At 39.8% G+C, this 20,412-nt stretch overlaps 1 protein-coding gene across 4 annotated transcripts in view; it reads left to right on the forward strand.

The window, feature by feature from the left end:
• Positions 1 to 10,240: 10,240 nt before the first annotated feature.
• Positions 10,241 to 20,412, forward strand: part of cux1 (cut like homeobox 1) — a 93,568-nt gene continuing 83,396 nt past the window's right edge. For 2 of the 4 annotated variants that reach the window (XM_023352028.1, XM_023352029.1), the window contains exon 1: positions 10,241 to 10,473. In XM_023352028.1, coding sequence (XP_023207796.1) covers positions 10,411 to 10,473 — 63 coding nt within the window. In that variant the 5' untranslated portion in view covers positions 10,241 to 10,410. The remainder of the gene's footprint in view (positions 10,474 to 20,412) is intronic. The other 2 variants (XM_023352030.1, XM_023352031.1) reach the window with 2 other exon arrangements.

The following is a 20,412-nucleotide window of genomic DNA, read 5'->3' on the forward strand; positions in this document are numbered from 1 at the left end:
TGATCTGGCAGCAGAACAAGCACCTCGTCATCAATATCAAAGAATTATCGACTTAAAACAAGATCATATATTTGGCTGAAGAGAGACGATATGGGACACCTTCTGTCAAAATTTAATCGGAGTTTGATGGATGAGTGATTAATCACCCTAATTAATTTATATTAATTTCCGGTCACATGATGCCCCCCCCCCCCCATCCGGTCACATGATGCCCCTTCCCCCATCCGGTCACATGACCCCCCCCCCATGTCTCATGACCTCAGCATGCTTAGCACGTGTTACACTATATTCCCGCTAATTTCAATTCAACCAATAGAAACAGAGACAGGCTCCGAGTTTTATGAGTAATACAATTAAAGTACAAAAAACAATAAGTGTTAAATAATCTAGAATAATATACAATATAATATATTTAAATAGAATGTTGTAATTAACTCCGGTTTTGCTCACCAAGCCGTTCGTGTTTGTGCGTGTGTCCGGGCAGAATACTGGACACACGTGTCCCTCAGGATGTCTCAATGCCATACAGTGTTTAAGGGGAACTCCTTCTGACCTCTATGAGTTTGAAGTAGCCAATAGAAGCAGAGACAAGGGGTTCGGTGTTAGAAAATCAATAGTAACATACAATATAGTATATTGAAATAGATTTGGGTGTTGTAATTACCTCCGGGTTTTTAAACAGAAGGTCTTTCTGATATACTGCCTGAAGCGGGACAGGCCCCAGCCATCAGGAAGACCCTCATGACCTCCGGTCATCACGCGTGACACGTGTGGCTCTGTATATTTCCAATCATCTCAATAGGGTCTCTATCCGGGGTTGATTGATATGATGTAAACGCCAGCACAGGATTCATTCTCGTGACTTTTTGGAGGAGGTCCCATGACAGTGCTGCTCACCAAGCCATTCGTGTGTGTGTGTGTGTGTGTGTGTGTGTGTATATAAAGACATATAGAAACAAAAGTCCCTAAAGAAAACCTACAGTTTAACTATTTTACTGCATTATTTATGGTAGCACAATTAGCCAGTGTTGACTATGAGTTTGTGATTTCCTTCATCACTTCAATTTTAAACTCTAATAGATTTTTTTTTTTTTTTGTGTAACACTTGCTAGTGTGATACATTTCAGTAAATGTTCCTCATTTGTACACGTACTTCTTAAGAATATGTGACAGACAGTAAACAGGCCTACTCAAATTTAACTTTTATCTTTCCGCAGTTAAAGAATTTGTCCAGACTTTTCCAGAATTTGGCCCGGCATCACTGTGAATGATTTTGTTCAGTTTCTTTTCTTGCTGTTGAATCAACGCTGATCTTCCCACTGCTTCATGCTTTCTCCAAAATAGTAAATCTTGGTTTAAATACATTTAAACTCATAGATTTTTTTTCTGTAACACTTGCTAGTGTGAAACATGTTAGTAAAAGTTCCTCATTTGTACACGTACTTCTGAACAATATCTCACAGGGACTAAACAGGCCACGGTCAGGTGGCTCTTATGTATCTTTCAGCTTTCCCTCCACCCATTATCTTACACACTTTAGTGTGTTCACTAACAAAATATAGTACACCTCTAATTTTTTTAATTTTTCATTATTAAAACTTTTAAATGATCAATGTGAACCATCAGTCTGTATTAAAATAGTTAATATAATTCATATTATTTATTTAGATTTGATGTTTTAATGTGTGCCCTTGGATTTATATTGATTTATTCAATGTGTAAATATTTATCAAACTGAATAGCCATTCCGTTTTTTTTTTATATAGTATTTTTTTCTTTTGGTGTTTGTTGCACAAATTCAAATATATGCTGGCTATCAACCAACAATTAAATCAGTGAATTTGTGTTTTTTTCTTAAATACTCCGTCTCACCGAGACTTACTTACATCTTCTGACAGCTAGCCCCACTTATAATAACATTGACTAAGTTTGCTATTGGTACACTTTACCTAAAAATTAAAATTAAACATACTCACTACACAACCATGCTCCAAGAGTTGCTCATAACATGGTGAATTGTTTTGTTACCTTAAAAATGATCTGCAGCTTTTGTTCCTTGATGCTGTCTGTTCACTAACAGACCGTAAACCTCTTGTGATCGATAAGCTTATAAATGATCAATGCGAAGCATCAGTATGCGCTAAAGAAGATCATATCAGTCATATTAAGTAAAATATCATTATACTCAAAGCAATCAAAATTATATTTCTCTGAAAGGTCTTTTTTTTTTTCAGGGAGTTTAGACTGTATGAAAGGAATCATTGAAATATACTATAAAATATTTAATCGGCTGCATCCCCATAATAAAACTTCAATTGTGAATTGAATGATTACGTTGCATCTAGACACAAAAGAATCAACCGTTAATTAGTAATCATACTGACTAACAAGATCTGATCAAACAAGAAACTTGACAACCTCAAGGGATTTCTCACATTGGAGAACGAACCGTTTAGCCGATTAAATTTAACCTTACCAAAGTTTTGCCTTGGAGTAAACAGGTACTGAGTTTGAAGCAGATCAGACGCCTTCAGCCATCTGCTAAAGCTAGACTTCTGCCTTCCTCACTGTAAAATAAAACATTAGACTTAAAAAAAAAAAAGTTCAAGCGAACATCACTTAATTATCATCGACTTGTTGTTTGTACTCATCTTAAACAAGTGGCAGGAACATTTGGATATATATATATAAAAAAAAGCTTTATAAGTTAATCTATTTAAGTTGAGTCCATGCAACAAGTAAAATCAAATAAAAAGTGAACTATTTGAAAGTAGTGAGGATTTAGGGTGGTAAAAGTTGAACATTTTAACATGTCCAGACACTACGCCACTTCTGCTCAAGCAAACCAAAAGGTTTTGAACAGACCAACCATGTCAAATAATGAGACCGTGAATCTTTAATCTATGTAGCAAATATATTGCTGCTGCTGCTGTAAGCAGAAAATAAAAGAAGTTTTACGGAGAATAATATTTTGGATGAGTTTAAGAATATTGTTTGCCAAAATCACACGGTGTAACTACACTTGTCTTTTATATGTTGCAGTAATTGAATCTTTTGAGGCAATTGGTTGCATAAATTAAAGTAAATACGGTCTATTTTCCTGCTCCACATACTTAGTTAGCAATTTGCCAGTTAGCTTCCCAGTCTGAACTTCTGGGCAATGTCTTGATTCAGTCAGATTTTCTATGTGACCGGAAATTAATATCAATTAATTAGGGTCATTAATCACTCATCCATCAAACTCCGATTAAATTTTGACAGAAGGTGTCCCATATCGTCTCTCTGGCTGAATAGTCACTTGTAAGTTAGTTTCGTCTCGTTTCATGTGGACTAAGATTTTTTTTAAAGCTCTTGCACTAGAAAATAGACCAAAAATGCTTAAACTTTTGTGTTCCTGCTGCTGTTTTCCTCTAGAACTGTACACGTGAAAATAAGAAGAGACCGAGCTATTTACAACAACATGTGCATACGAGACCTCCGTCGGCCGGCGGATTATTCACCGTGTTACTTGCACCGAGCGGCCCTCCTGCTGCTTCAAAGTTGTTCAGACACCGCTGAAGTTCGGCGGAGGCCCCAGATAGGCCGTGTGTTCAATGCAGAGCTGAGATGCTGCAGATTTGCCCCGTAGACTCGTATCGCTAGATGAGTCTCTCCAAGGTTAATTGAAATAATTCAACATACTCAAAAGATGAAGGGCTTTTTAGCGAAGCAGAAACAACATGATAAATCATGGATCGTTTTATATCTTCAAAGCAGAGGTTACACTCCCCCCCCCCAACTTTCAGTCGACAAAAACAGCAGCCGGAGTCGACAGTGTTTTTCCCAAATTCCTATCTGTCTGCATTGGCTTGCTTTAAAACGCAGAAGTGCGTTTTGAGTTTTGATCCAGACCTGTTTAAGGCTTTCGTTTCCCGTCTTCCTATGCGGTGTTGTGCAAACATTTTTAGTGGATTTCTGCACAGAGTTCTGCAATTCTTGCTTATTCGTCACCGTTTCCTATCATCAAACTACACTAAGTAGTTTTGAAATTGTGTTTTTTATTTATTTTGGGGGGAAAAAAAACGTTGAAAAAAAAGTCACACGCAATCACATCTGCTAACAGCCGTTTGGAAAGTTTGCTAGGCGTAGCCAGGCCTGAGTATCTCCTGACATGTAAAATCAAGAAAACACTTAACTTGAACCTACATGACAACATGAAGTAGGCTAGAAGATCTCAGAAACATCACATCGTGTCCCGATTCAAACGGTTTAAAACACAGGTGGAAGAAAACAATGTCACTGACATTTATCCTTAGTTTGAATATCCATGCTTCTGTTAACTTTTACCTTGCTGCTGGTAAACCTCACTTTTCCCACTGTGGGACATTAAAGGAATTTTTTATTCCCATCTATGAGTCTGGAAGGAGTTCCCAAGTCATTTCTGAGTTTTGGGGACCAGAGAGAACTTTCCTGAGCTAAGGTTGCTGTTTATGATTCAACAATAAGTGAGAGTTTGGGGGAAAATACTTCCGTGCAAAGTAGAAAACCACTGATGACTAAAAAGAACACGAAGGTCTGACCCACATTTGCCAAAACAGAACGTTCAGAAAAATATCCAGAGGATTGCAGAAATAAAAGCAGAACTTTTTGTGGTGTAAAACCAAGATACTCGTACCAACACTCAAACATGGTGGCGGTAGTGTGATGGTACGGGCCCCGCCGTACAACTGAAACTGAAACTGACTGAAGCACAAATCTTGTTCCTGATGAATCCTGAAGAAGAATGTGTGTCCATACGTTTGTGACAAGAAGATGAAGAACTCTGAACGCTTTTGCTCTGGAGTCTAGTCAAAACCTCGACCTGAAACCGATGGAGAAGCAGAGAAGTGAACTTTGACAGAAAATCGCTCCATATTGAAGTCAAAACACTTGATTTCAGTCTAATATTAAAAGGAAGTTCTGAGCACTGATTATGTTCTAAGCCAATCAGTGTGAGCTTTAGTGACCATTTCACAACTCCTCACTTGGTGTTTTCTAATCTATTGTGGGATCTTGAACCCAAATAGAGGAAATGCTGCTTTAAATTAAACTGAACTGCACGGGCCGTGCACAGCATCGACATAAAAGTTGTTCTTTTTTCAGAGCTTTCGAAGGAAAGTCAGAATTTTCTTATTTGGTGGCATGTAAACAGGGGATTTTGTGTTACTAAAATAAGGCAAAAACACAGACTAAACCTTTAGCATGTAAAACCTTTAGTCTGCATCATGTTCCTGCAAAGGGGGCATTTTGTACAACCAATATACTGTATATACTGTATATATATATAAAACACACACTAAAATTTTACTTTTAGTCTGCATCATGCCCAAAACACGATCATGCGCCTGTGTTGACTCAAACTTTTGAATTCATCCTGTGCTTAATTCCCTGTTTTATTCGAAGCCACGTCTAAGCCATGAAATGTATCACGTTTCTTTCTGTGTGCCTCCTTGTGTAATGGTTGCAGATAACTATACAAATACAGCATAATGGACACATTGCAGAGCTACTAAGCTTGTAGGGATTATCTCAGACTCGTATTTCTGGTTTGGCTTAATGATAGGTAGCGTCACCAGTCAGGGGCCAAGCCAGGGAAGCGCTGATTAACAAAGAGAAAGAAATGACAGGATTAAACAGTGGAATCATCAGCTCATATGCAACTAAAGGATCAGCAGTCTTTGTGCAGATGAATTATAGAAAGTATATACGAAGAGGAATTGGGCGCACGTTGTAAATCACGCCGCTGCCATCACATCTTAATGATTAAATCAACGCGTATGCATCTGTTTTTCATGCAGTCCGCGGTAATCCAATGTGTTTTATAAAACGCATGTGACCGGCTGCCGTTGATGATGAGAAAACTCGCAGTGGGCCTTTTAAATCACTGCATTATACCCATAAATGAAGTATGAAATGAGGCACAGCTATTTAGGCTGCATATCAGAATGAACGGAGCCTTATTCATGCTCCAGGGAGGAGACACAAACAGCTTCAAATCAAATCAAGTAATGGCCTGAAAGGCGAGGTAGTTCCAGGCACAAGAATGCCCACCTTTGTGTCCGCACACATGCGGCAAAAGAGGTGTTATTATCTATGGCAAATTTTCCTGTTATTTTTGGGTGAATACAATTAAAGTGCAGCGGCTGTGAAGAAATTGGAGAAAAATAAATCTACGAAATCATTTTGGTGATCGCTCTCGGCCTTATTTATACATATATATATGTGTATATATATACATATGTATTTTAAAAAAATAGCGTGAACACGGGCGTGGATTTTCCACACTGCAGGCCCTGACACACTCGCAGACACACATGCACCATGGAAGTTTAAATTTGGGAAGCCACAGAGTGCTAAAAATGAAAACAATGTGTGCAGCAGATGTGTCACCTTGATAAACCTGGAGCGGCTCAGCTCGGGCTCGGTGGAGGCTGCTGCTGCTGCTGCTGCTGCTGCTGCTGTGTTTTTTGTTTTGTTTTTGTTTTAAAGGTGAATTAGGCGGAACAGTTTGAGGAATCCAGGGCAAACTATGCATACAGTGTAATTAGATTCTTTACATATTTCTCTTGGGCACGTCGACACGCTGAGAGGGTCAGAGGACGTGGCCTGCAGGAGTGACGCCCCCCAGTGGGGGGCTGAGGGGGATGTGGGGCAGTGGATGGGGGCAGCCGGGGTTCAGTGCACTGCTCAAGGTCACTTCAGCAGCGGAGCTGGATTCACACTGACAGTCTGACCACTGCCTGGCCTGCTGCAACAAGACTATTGGACAAACTGATGCGTGTAGTCCAATCCCTGGCTTTTAAATGGCTTAGCTGAATTACTGTTCTCACCGAAAATCACATGTTTAAGACGACATTTCTCAAGTTGCCTTCAAGTCCGTCCGTCCCGGTGGCTACAGCTGTGAATTAGCCAGCCTTCTTGTCCCTCATGCGCACTATTTCTTATTGAAGGGAACACGCTTTAATGAGTTGCAACATTTAATTTTTAGTTGGATGTTTTGAAAATGCTACTAAAGACATCTGTTCAGTTTGTCTTGAGTGAGGTTAATAATAATTCATTGCTGTTTCAACTTATTTGAGAAGCTAACCATATTAGCAAAATAATCAGTAATGTATTTTTCTCGTTTATTTAATTAAAAACACTATCCTCACCATCCTCTTTATGATTGTTTATTTTCTATGAGCTATTAAATTATATTATGTGAGCACTACATGATTCTTATCATAGGCTACATATGTTTATTCACTATTTTTAAAATTTTAGAATCTAACGAGAAATATATATGTATAACACAAAACGTTTTCATGATTCCTCACTTTTTCCACATTTTGTGGAACCTTATAATAAAATGCAGCAAACTAATTCTCTTCCCTCAAGATTCGGCTCACAAATATCTCATAATGAAATGAGACAAAACTTTTTGAGTGTTTTTGCAAATTTATTTGGAATAGAAAACCAAAAATTCACATTCACATAAGTATGCACAGACCGTTTTCAATGTTGTGTTGATCCACCTCTGGCAGAAACCGCCTCTTGAGATCTTGGCCGGGCGCTTTGGGTCGTCGTCCTGCTGAAGAATGAACCATCGCTCCAGTCTGAGGTCAAGACGCTCTACAGGCTGTTTTCATCTAGAGCGCCTCTGGATATTGCTGTATTTATCTTTCCCTCTCTCCTGACTGGTCTACCAGCTTCTGCGGCTGCAAAACATCCCCACAGCATGATGCTAACACCACCATGCTTCGCTGAAGAGATAGTGGAGTTTCCTCCCGACATGACGCCTGGCATTCCCACCAGAGAGTTCAATCTTTGTCTCATCAGAACGGAGGATTTTGTTTCTCATGGCCTGAGAGTCCTTCACGTCCCGTTTGGTAAACTCCAGACGGGTTGCCATGTTCCTTTTATTAAGCAACCGCTCCACCATACATGGCTGACTGCTGCAGAGAAAGTTGTCCTTCTGGAAGGTTCTCCTCTCTTCACAGAGGAACCCTGGTGTTCTGACAGCATGACCGTTGGGTTCTTGTTCTCCTCCCTGACTATAAGGCCGTTTTCCCGATTGCTCAGTTTAAATGGCCGGCCAGCTCTAGGAAGATTCATTCACCAGTGATGGAGCTCATTGGGACCCTCAACGCAGCTGAACTTTTTCTGGATCCTTCCAAGGATTTCTGCCTCAGGACAACTTTATGTCTGAGGTCTACAAACAAATACATCAATTTTATGCTTGGTGTTTGACCTCTTGACCTGCTGTCAACTGTGGGACTTTATATAGACAGGTGTGTTTGAGTCAAATCCAAACAACCGAATTTACCACAGGTGAACTCCATTTAAGCTGTAGCGACATTTCAAATATGATAAATGGAAACGGCTCAGTTTGGACTTCAACAACAAAGTATTCAGCAAAGGCTGTGAATACTTGTGTTAATGTGATTCTTTTTAAAATGTTTTTTGTTTTCAATAATTTGCAAAACTTTAAAAAAAAGTTTTCTATTTGAGGATTGCATCTCGAGGAAGGCGATTCATTAAGTACAATTTGGAATAAGGCTGTAACATGACAAAACGTGGAGAAAGCAAAGTGCTGTGAATACTTTCCAGCTCTGTACATACATTTATTTTTGGTGTTTCCTGACTAAACTACAGTTGCTTTCTCAGTTCTCCCTCCTGTCGGATTGCTTGATTAATGTATCTGTTTTATGTGTGGGTGTCTTTCTGGTCCATTCCCTTACAGTGAGGATGTACTATGTTGAATTTGTGCTAAATGCACATATATGTGAGATGAAGGGCAGTGACTTACTGCCGTTTCCACAAAGGACCAGTCTAAAACTAAATGTCACATTTAGTTTTAGCTTAAATGTGACATTTATTGGGATTCTGTTGAAGAAAATCTTATATTATTTATTTTTTTCTTTGAGCAAAAGCCTGCTAATTTCCAAATTTTTCCAAATCTATTTGGATCAACCGTTTAAAAGTATTTTAACTCCATGCACTTTTCCACATTATGTCACACTGCAACCACAAACTATAACGTTTTTTTGTTTTATTTTATAATTATTTGTGATAGACCAACACATAGTAAAACATAACTTTGAAGTGGAAGGACAGAGATACATGTAAGAAATCATGTATAATGTATCATTTTCCTTCCACTTCACAGTTATGAACTATTGTGTGTCTATACAGTACAATCCCGATAAAAATACATTGAACTTTGTGAATGTGGTGTGGCAGAATCTGGGGAAACAATTATCCCAGAAAGACGCAAGGACAACTACAATCAGATTGACTGGAAAAAGTCATTAATGAAGAGACTAAAATGACTATAAAGAGATTTAAACATGAAAAACTGGGACACAAAAGGACCATAAAGAAAAGCCAAACGGCCATAAAGAGACAATAAAGGCAAAGCAGCTGTTAAGTGAAATGATCTCCAAAAATACCTGTAATAAAAATGAACAAAACAATGCAAGATATAAATATCCTTGAACGGCAAAAACATACATACGCTATGTGTTACAAGTATGAACTAAATGCCCAGTTAGTACTCCATGAAGAGTATATAGTGTATATGTGTAGGAGCCTAAACCGATTTTGATTGTAGGAGCTTCCAAAACTACTGCTCACCACAAACTTCATCAATGGTCCCTTTAAATTGTCCTCATTTGTACATTTTATACATGTGAATGTTAATGTTTACAATGACAAAGAAATCTTCCTATAGAAAACAAAATAAAGCATTAATAGAATATGCAATATTGCTTAAATTTCAGAAGCCAGATGGCAATGGTGTGTACACTGGTGGCACTCTGAGTTACACTTTCTTTTAGAAAGAATGCTTAAAATGCTTAAATCATAGGTCCCCCTACCCCCCTTTTTAAATTTTTTATGTTGCATTTAGAGATTCTAAATTAAAACTAGCTACATTTTGAAAATAATGTATCATTTTTCTTCTACTTCACATTCATGCATCACTTGGAGATGGTCTACCAGATAGATATCAGTAAATATATTGGAATTTGTCGTTGTAAGGTGACAATATGTAACAAAGTTCAAGGGATATGATCTTGAACTTTGGAAGATACTAATAACAAGCAAATGAAAAACATCCAAACTTGTTCCTGCGCATTTTTATTTCCGTTTAACAAAAGTCACTGTAATTAAGTGCTAGTTTGGTTGTTTACCTGTAATTTCTCAATGTTAATAAAATGCTATTTAAGCAATTATAATGGCGTTATTAAGGAGACATTCATACGAGCCGAGTCCGCTCCACATAGCAGCTGTCTCCGGAGCACGTGGCGGTTGCGATCCAGTCCGGGTCTTCCGGCAGCCCAGTCCTCGCCACTGAACTCCAACCCCCGCGCTCTCTATCAGCATCTCATTCCTGTCTCAATATGTCTCAAGATGGCGGCCAATGCAGGATCGATGTTTCAATATTGGAAGCGCTTTGACTTACAACAACTACAGGTCAGTTCAACCCCCCTCTTAACCGCCTAGCCCTCGTCTTCTTCGGCCGCTTTGCCGCTCCCCGGGGGCCGCGTTTTGTGTTTTTATTTCGGCGGCCGCCTCGTCGGTTGTTTCGGAAGAGAATCCAGGACCTCTTCCTCACATTGATGAAAGTGGCTCTCTCGCTGATCAGAAATTGATCCTCTTTGTTCAATTCAACATCGATCGGACACTGCAGCCGGGCAAGCCGGGGCGACGCCGCGGGGGGATGCGCCGAAATAAAAGCCAAACGGCGGGGCTTTGGCGTTGGGGAAAGGAGAAGAAGCTCTCGGCTGGCTATCTTTATTGCGTGTTGTTCAACTTTTACCGGAGCGAGTAGTAGCCGTAGTTAGCCGCGACGCTTTAGCCGCTGTAAGGTTGGATAATTTGGGGGAAGGAAAAAAAAAAATAAGTGCGACTCATTATACGGTGGCGCTGTGGTGACACCAACCGCGGAGACCCACCGGAGCTCTTTGGGCTTTTTATGCTGTTTTGCGGACACATTTTTAGTAAGTTTCGGACCCATTTAGCAACCTTATCGGCTAACGGTTTTGGAACAGTTTACATGGAAGTCGTTTCGGTGATTATGCTTGATGAGGTCGGCCGTTTCCCCCCCTCTTCTGTCGGCATTCACACTTCACAGTGAGTTGTGTTTTTTTTTTTTTTTTAAACAGACATTGCCACGTCCGTGGAAGTGGTCAGGACGGGACAGTTAAGAACGCGAATGTTAGAAATGTGACAGATTGACCTTGTAATTACGGTAAACTCCTTAAAATGTACCTCCCTCATCCTCTTAACACCTTGTGCGCTCCACGCAGGGGATATGAAGAAGAAAAAAAAAACAACATATTGGGCCTGAATATATTAGACCATGTTTGACCTATCACAAGACGCGCGAGACAATGGCACTGTTGTGTTTTTTTTTTTTCCCGTGGCATTTAACACGCGTTGCTGAATTTCAAATCATCATTTATGAATATTAGTTGCCCGCTCGCCCGTCGTCATTAACATAAAGATTGCATTATGCAGACTGTAGCCCCGATTGTTCATACATTATTTTGAAGGCTGCACAAGCTTTGGGTTTTTAAACTTTTATTTGGGTCATGATGCCCTGATGACTGCGTAGACAAAAGGACAGTGAGCAAGTCTTCCCAGCGGGCTTTGTGTTACACTTATGCCACATCATCAAGGCTTCACTACTCCTATTTATTTGATCCTATTTGGTCCTCCTACTCGTTGCCCCCTTGTTCATGCATTATGTAAAAAATGAAAAAAAAGAAGAAAAAAAAAACTGAGACAGCTTTCTCTTGTCTTTCCTCACTATATCTATTAGGCACAGTGGCAGTCCTTGCATGAAAGACTCCCTGGGCAAACCCCTTCTTTGAAGCCCCCACCACCCAAGAATCTGTTACCGATGTATAATAATTGAATGTACAGTTAATTAGTCTATATATTTTATTTTTCATGTTTGTCTTGATCTTAAAAGACCCATTTCTTAAGTAAGCACAGGGATTGTGTTTTATTTTTTGGTGAGCAAATGCTTTATTTTGAAGGATTTGTTAGGTGTACATTGAATCTGTTAAACTTGAAACATTTTTCATTTTTGTTCAGAAGCAGTTGAGTTGACTGTTAGACGCTAGCTATGCTATCATGCTTACATCATGGTAACCTTGTAATTCTTTTTTTTGGTTGTTTTTGTTCGGATTTCAAAAGTACTGCCTAACTTGCTTGAAGACAACATTCGCTTGTCCTTGCCTAGTTTCACAAACTCCTTCTCGAAACTCGTGTTTTATCAACTTTCTGCCGTTCTCAACAGTGCGGATCTACACAATGCAGGAGAGAAAAACTAGTTACTTTATTGATAAAATGATGACTTGCACCAAATAGTCGTCCAAGGCTTTTAATAGCCCAATTTCCCCTTGATACTGAAAAAAGATTTTGCTTTCTCCTTCAAATGCTTTGAATCTGCCAAAAAAACCCCAACTTTTTTACTTTGGTCTGTAAATGCACAACCAAGTGGGAAGTTCTTTGAGGCATAAATGAGGGCAATCTTCCTTTAAAAAAAAATTTTTTTTCTCTGATTTTAAAGGTACGACCTGTCAGAGAACCTGCAGCACGTTTTCTGTTTTTATCGTCATTGTGAAAAGATCGGAATCGGCCACCATCTCAGCCGACTAGTCAGACGACTAGGAAAAGGCTGATCATGGCATCTCTGCCGCGCATCACCCCTCCTCCCCCTCCCAACATCCTTGACTTCCTCTCCGCCCCCTCCCTTCCTTTTTTTTTTTCTCCTCCATTTTTTTCTCCTCTTTCTGGCCCTTCACCCTGCTCTCACCTATTTTGCCCTGTCTGAACTACTATATGTATGTGTGTGTGTGTGTGTGTTTGAGAGAGCTGGTCTGGGATCCGTTGCTGTGTTGTTATGATTTTTTTTTTTTTTTCATAGATTGACAGCCAGCATGGACAGTGGAGGCACTGCCAGCAGCCAGGACATAAAAAATGCATCGCATAAGTTTGCGATAAAGCCCTGGGTAATTATGGCAAAGGCCCCTATCACAAGCGATTAGTCAGGACAGTGAATCTGAGCGTGTGCAAAAAAAAAAAAAAAAAAAAGGGCTGGCGGTTGGCAGGCCTGTCTGCAGGATAGGAATCAGCCGGAGCTGGTGCGCCGTGTGTGTGTGTGAGCGTGCAGAACCGCTCAGAACATTCACTTTCTATTATTGATGACATCTTATTTACTCTCCCTCCCACTGAGAGGCTCCTAGAGGAAAGCCTTCAGAGAACAACCTTTTCTTCTTATCCCCCCCCCCCCCCTCATTTTTTCTCCCGTTTTCTTTATTATTATTATTTTTAAGGCTAATATGTGGCTGGCATGATGTGATCAGAACCAACGCACGGCCTCGTCAGCCAGGTCGACTCCTCGTCTCGCGTCTTTGCCGACGAACGAGACGGGACCGCACACACACAACACAACACAACACGTGCTCGTCGCCTGTTTTTCCTTTCAGGAATGTTTTCTTTCTTGTTTTCCCTATTTGAAGATGAAACTCCAACCCCAGCCGGGATGTCAGTAGCTTTAAGCAGTCGTGGCGTCTGTTCCTCGCTCCAAATGCTGATGTTCATTAAAATCTTATTTGATCAGTATGTCCCATTCCCTGTGTGGGAAAACGAGCTAGGTGGTTGTTAGAGGACAGAGAGTGCTTTGAAACAGCACAGTAAGCTGTTAAGTTGTCTCTGCATGATTTTTTTCCTTCTTCTTCTTCTCCCCCTCCACCAACCACCACTACAAACACAAATGGGTGCAACTGTGAGGCTTTTAGCAAGGTCTTGCACACTTGCAGAGTGGATCAGTGATTCAGAGATGATGGCAGGGTGACAGTGAATTACAGATGGAAGAGGTTTTAACGTCTGTAATCCCTCTCTGTCCATTAGAGTTGAGTTTCTTTAGAGGGGAGGGAGATCATCACTCTTCTCTCCTGTTGGTTTTCTTCTTTTTCTTTTTCCCCTCTCTTTTTTTGTGTGTATTTTTGAAGACCTAGTCAAGCAGTTCGCCGGAACGTCGCATGTCTGCTTGAGAAATGACTCTTCGTTACAGACGCTCCTTAATAAGACGCGGGTGAATAGCCGTGCCCGAACCTATAGCTTGTAATTTTTTTTATTTATTTATTTTTTTTCCCTGCAAGTTGAGAAAATTAAGAACAGACTGCTCAGTTACACACAAATCCCAGTTTAGGCCTAATAGCCCCACGTCTCACCTCGTAATATTTCCCTGGGAAAAAAAAAAAGAAAAAGAAAAGAAAAAACACCCCAGATGCCACTTTGAGAGGAAAATAAAAGCAAAATAGTTCGCGAGTTGCGCGAAGCTAAATATCAACTTGAAGGGGGAAATTGATCCGGACGCTGTTCTTAATTCACCACCTCCTAATGGGTAAATTTAGGAAAAGGGTTTTGTAAACTGACCCCGGAGCTGCGGCCGGTGGCAACCCGAGTGGTATAAATCTCTCAACGACTGGCTCGCTGTTGTCTGCAGGAGTTTTAGTGTTAATTTATGAGCTGGTCGTCTGAACCCACTGGCGGGATATTTTTACCCCTCTTGTTGCTGCACAGGCCGGGGGAGCACCGAGGGACGGTGGGAGGGTTGTGGGGCATCACGTCATGGTTCCACCGTAGCCAACTCGCTGCTCTGCCCAGTGACAGAACCTGGCATCGGGACTGAAGTTTCACTGTGTGGTGCTGAGCGACTAAGCATGAGTCAGAGAAAAAAAAAAAAAAAAGAACAAGTGTATGTCAGGTCTCCAGTCTGTCCTTGGGTCCGCTCTTGGAGGGTCTTTGTCCTCTGTCTGTGAGGTTTTACTCTGAAGGCGTCGGGGATGCTCATGGAGAAGAGGGCAAAGGAAAAAAAAAACAACACTTTTCATGTTTACCATATTGGCCAGTGTTTCTAGGTAGAGACTGTCCTGAAAAACTTCTCACTTTGGTTCCATTTCTAAGACGTTTCTGCTTAGTCTACCCAACCTGCAAAGGATGTAGGACAACACCCAGTTGATTTAAATGTTTTTGAAAAATATTTCACCGAGTTTAAAAGTACTTTAATTAGACATCAGAACCGTAACTTTGCTCTGTCTTGTCTGAATATTGTAAAGAGCTCTCCATAGCTGCAAAAAACTCAGATAAAAAATAATGTAATTAGTTAGGGATGCAGCGGTCACATGTTTCCTGGCCAATAGCGATTTCCGGTCGTCTTTGTGACCGGAACCGCCAATTCCAATTTGGACTGAATCCCAATACGTTTGTAAAAGTAAGAAAGAATGTGCTTCCTGTTCTTTGATAGTAGTGGTATTAAGTCTCTGCGAAAACAAGGTTGTTCCTCTTTATGCACCAAATTAAATGTCCCTAAACTGTATCTGGTTTTTATTTAGAAAATCAGAAACATATTTAAAAATGATCAAAAACAGGATGGGGCTGGCTGGATCAGTGCAGACAGGGAAAACTGATTCTGACTACAGACTGATGGATCTCTAGTAACTTACCAGTATTGAAAATTCTGAAATGACAACAAAGTAATATCGGTTAATACTTTGAGGGGTTATAATAAAAATGGAAAAGGCTTGCTGTGGCCAAAATGTCATTTCTTAGCACATTTATTTTTATTTATTTTTTTTACAGTTGCTTATAACATAAATACATGTTTCCACCCTTTTTTCTAAGGTACAACACCCCTCCACAGTATTTGCTGTTGCTTTAATAACTCGTGTAGTAGTAGTAGTAGTTGTAGTAATATTTGATCACAAACAACTGTTTCTCTCATTAAATGAATGCAAATCCCTACAGAAATCTGAATGCTAGATGTTTCAGTAGTTTGACAGAGTGTGTTAAATAATATTTTGGCAGTTGCTGTATCAGTAAAATCAATAACATCTGTTATAACTCTTTATAGACTCCTATTTGTTTGTGTGGTAGTTGCTGGGATCATAAGCTAGCAAGTAGGGAAAGTAAAGCTACCGTTCAGCTCAGTTGTTCTTATTTACTTTTTTTTTTGTTTTTCACTAAAATGTGGCTGTAGTCGATCAAAATTCCTGACCTGTACGTATTTCGCTCCGTAACTTTAAATATCAAACTCCCACTGATGAGCCTCTCCTCCTCCTCGACCAGCTAGTAACAAGAGCAGAGAGGGGGGGCCGGTTTCCTGAGGCCTAATTCCAAGTGGCAGGCTTTATTTCCAGACCCACTTGGAGTCTCCCTCACCTACAGCATCATAGAGTTTCACCGTGTCTCATGACAGAGGCATAGCATGCATTACTCTCCTGCTCTGTATTCATGCATTGCTGAAGCTAGTTCTCCTTTTGAGTTGAAATCCACACTTGTGGTGTGCTACTGAGCGTAAGAAGTTAGCCAAAAGTTCATATTTTCATTAGTTCATAAGTGAAAGTGTGGTGGCGTAAGAATAGAAAGAACAGTGGCAATATCTTTGCCAATATTTCTTGATTACCTTTGGTTATTTGGAAAAACTGTATGATGACAACGCAGTTAAAACACATGTCTGCAGCTAAGAGCTAGATGGATTCTAAGTTTTCAGAAGTGTAGACTGATGAATATACGCCATGTTCTTTAAATAACTAGGTCTTTCTTTTTTTAAAAAAAACTAGTTTTGTGAAGACAAACAAAACAGTGAACAACAGTCTGGTAAGTAATTAGACCTTTCTACCTTTCAGGTTCGAAGCACTTCACTTTCTAAAACTATCATTTTATGTACCAACAATGTCTTAGACCTAGTATTATCAGATGATGGTTTGCAAATAATTTCTGTTTCAAGCTTTTTAAAAGCCAGAGTGATGTCTCGAACCTCATGTTTTAAGGAAAAGTTAGATAAAAGAACTCTTGTTAGTGAGAAATTGCCTTTTGACATTTCTGTGCCTTTGTGTTATCAAATTACGAGAAGTTTATCAGTCAGTAAAATATGTCCTGTTTTGCAGCGATACATTTATCAGGCATTTACTTCCAGAGACCGATTTCAAGTTTTCTATCATGTCTGACCTGCTGCTGATATGTGTAAACTAATCATTCAATAGTCAAATGTACAAAAAAAAAAAGGGAAGTAGAGCTACGGGTTGCTTGATACAGGTATTAGTGTCGAATCCCAGTGAAAACAAGGATCTACAGCATTACCGCCACAGATGAATCATCACTAACGTTTCAAAAATACTTAAGCATTGAATTAACTTGTAATTCAAGTGTTACAAAAAACTTTTTATTTTCAGATTCATTTTGCGCTTCATAAAGATCGAATGCAAAATTGTGACATAAGTCGATTTGATGAAAATGGGTGGGGGAAAAAATAGCTTGGGAAATCCTACCTTCAAAAACCTGATTGTTTCTTAAGGCTCAGATTTCTTATGACTCAGCCCAACTGATTGTGATTATAATTGTCATCATATGAAGTGTTGAGCAAGACGTCGACAGGGGAAGCAGATGCAGTCGTGCAGGACAGGAAATAGTCTGACTTTATCAGGGTACGTCTGATGACGAATAAGGTGAATATTCATTTGACGAGGATCTTTTTTTTTTTTTAGAAGGTTTACTGAACAGATTTATAGTTTTGTAGCACTTTGTCCTCCATATGTCGTGTTTGTGTTGAAGCACATAGTAAAAGTTGTTTCTCTACCAAATATTCTGCGGTCTTCAGAATCTAAAGCCAATCTATTGGTACCTAATTTTAGTGTTGTTTATCTCCCTGTTATCACGGCATAGCTGGGCTAAAAGTGTCTGAGTGGCCCTATGTGGAGAGCTTATCCCATGTCAACCCATGACTCCAGTATCAGTGTACTGTTAGATCATTGACCATAGGTATTGAATTCTAATAGGCCTATTGGCGTGTCCTAATGGTCCAAGTATTGAATTATGATATTGGCAAGCGCTGATGTCCTCGGGATTGAATTATGATATTGGTGTGGAGCAGCCTAATGGTTCCTAGTATTGAATTATGATATTGGTGCACTTTGATGGTGTAGGGATTGAATTATGATACGCTAATAGCTCACTCTGTGTAATTTTCAGTGTCAATCATGGCTTTTGTTGCTGGATCCATAGTCAGCCCTAAGGGCCGATCCTTCAGTCTTATCCGATAAGTCTTTCAACTTTTATTCTCAGTTGCTCTTAGTCTTTTGAGCAGTTGCGTTATTTGATTCTGTTCAATGCAAACAAAAATGTGTTAGTTTAACATCTATATATTTTTTGTGGTTATACGGTATAGAAACAGCGACTGTTTCCAGAGAACACCAAAGCGATCTAGTCTCGGTTCATATATCTGTGATTTATTCATTTATTTTTCTGTGGATTTTGGTAATCTCAATCTCTACCTTTTTAGTTGTACTGAGCCCGGTGTCCTCATTTCAGTAGTTTTACACCAGAGATGCAACGGTTCCTCTGGCCTCTCACATAGTAAATGGGTGGCTTGCTTCTGTGTCAGCCCTCTAAAAATAACACACACTGCTGGCTAGGCTCAGCAGAAAACTACCACCGATTATGATGATTCAACTACCCTGTATTCACAGGTGCATATTTGTGTCAGATGGGGCGGGGACGAGGGTTTTGCTTTCCAGATCGTCCTCTGCTTTGGGTATGGTCTTGGCTGACTTTTTTTTTTTTGCTTTGTAGTTATGTTGGGAAAACTTTGCTGAAGTGAGGAAAATCTTTTTTAGCAACTGTTGAAAAATACCTCAAACTGCTTATGTGTATATTTACTGCAGTAATTTTAGAAGCCTACATTTTTCACAGCTGGCACGATGTTGATGGTAAGTGCTTGTACCCAGCTATTGTCATTAGGTAGGACTATGATAACGCTTAAGCTAAAATTGATCCCCAGCATTGTCCAATGAAACGTGGGAAATTCAGTACAAATGATGCCCAATAGCTGTTAAATTCATTGAGCACCATGAGACGCCACTAACCTCCCCCCTCTAACCTTTGGGCTACGCAGCTGTCAGACTGGAGCCACAGTTCAGAGGTGGCGTGACCCTTACGGCCTCAGCATGACCTGGGCTGTCTGACAGACCTAACCTTTACCAGGAACAGATGATGACTTCACCATCTGTCTTGTGTTTAGTAGGTCTAGCCTACTTGAACTTGAACTTGTTTGAGACGTTATTGTGAGGGGAAAAATGCATCACAAGATTTTAGACTGAATACCAGTTTCTGGGCATAACTCTTTACCGTACCACGCCCCATGTCCGTCGACTATTAATTCAGGAAGTGATGGAAATATCCTTCTGAGAATGTAGCAACTCCTTCAATACGTGTATACACCATCAATTTGAACAAATTACTACTATTTTAGCATATAATTTGCCGGTTTGTCATAAACATTCTGTTGGAACAAATATAAGCACACATTCATTTTCAAGAAAAAAAAATGCATGGCCTTGATTTATAAAACAACATAAACTTGATTTGTGAAACAACAAATCAAGTTTATTGTATTTAGATTTTCTGTAATGTCGTACTCCAAACAGAAAAATAAACAAATTTAGTCAGTTTCTCGAAAATGCAGACCACATTTATATTCTGACATTCTTGACATTCTGAGGATTAGTCTGATTGCAAGTTTACTTGAGGGCTGCAACAGCTTTCCATTGCTTATGGACAAAAGAAAAGACAAATTTGCATGTTTGAAAATCTTTCCGGATCTGAAGAACAGACAGTCATGGTGTGAAAACGAAATATGAATGAGATGCCGAACGGTCGTGTGGCAAGTGATATTTCAATCCCTGGGAATCTCTAACTAACTGATATGCATCGCACTACAGTAGTATGTTAGAAAATAGTTGAATTTTTTAGCAGAGATCAATTAAGTGGCGTTAATGATTGTTATATACGAGAACTTCATAGTGGTTATTGTAATATTAAGATATAAATTTGTGAGTGGATATTCAATCACAGCTTAACCTTTTGTTTCTGTGAGTGCCTCTTCAAATTCCTAGTTTATCAGGGCTAGCAAGCCTCTCCCCCTACTCCACAACTACTAAGATACTCAAAACGTAGGAGGGGGAATGAACAATTAGAGGCAAGAAGTGAAATGAGCTGTTTCTCAAACTTAAAAAAAGTAGTTTTTAACCAAAACAACTAAAGAAGTTTCGGTTTTGGTGCAGAACTTGTGTAACTCATCCAGAGCTGGATAATGCGCATCATCTGTCGTTAAGTCTGTCAATTGGATTTTCAATGCTAAGCCGCGTAGCCGTCCATCTCCTCTCCCAAAAGTGAGAGTTGCCCTCTTGAGTAAGGGGGAGGGGGAATTGACTGTGTGTGTTTAGTCGACACAGGCTCATCCGCTGACTGCTGTCTGACCCTGAGTTCAGCGGTACGGTTATTAATAGGCCCGGAGGCCTCAACTTCCAGGAGGCCCTCTGATCAGCTCCAGATGTGGAA

Source organism: Xiphophorus maculatus, chromosome 18, assembly GCF_002775205.1.
Source record: "Xiphophorus maculatus strain JP 163 A chromosome 18, X_maculatus-5.0-male, whole genome shotgun sequence".
NCBI lineage: Eukaryota > Metazoa > Chordata > Actinopteri > Cyprinodontiformes > Poeciliidae > Xiphophorus > Xiphophorus maculatus.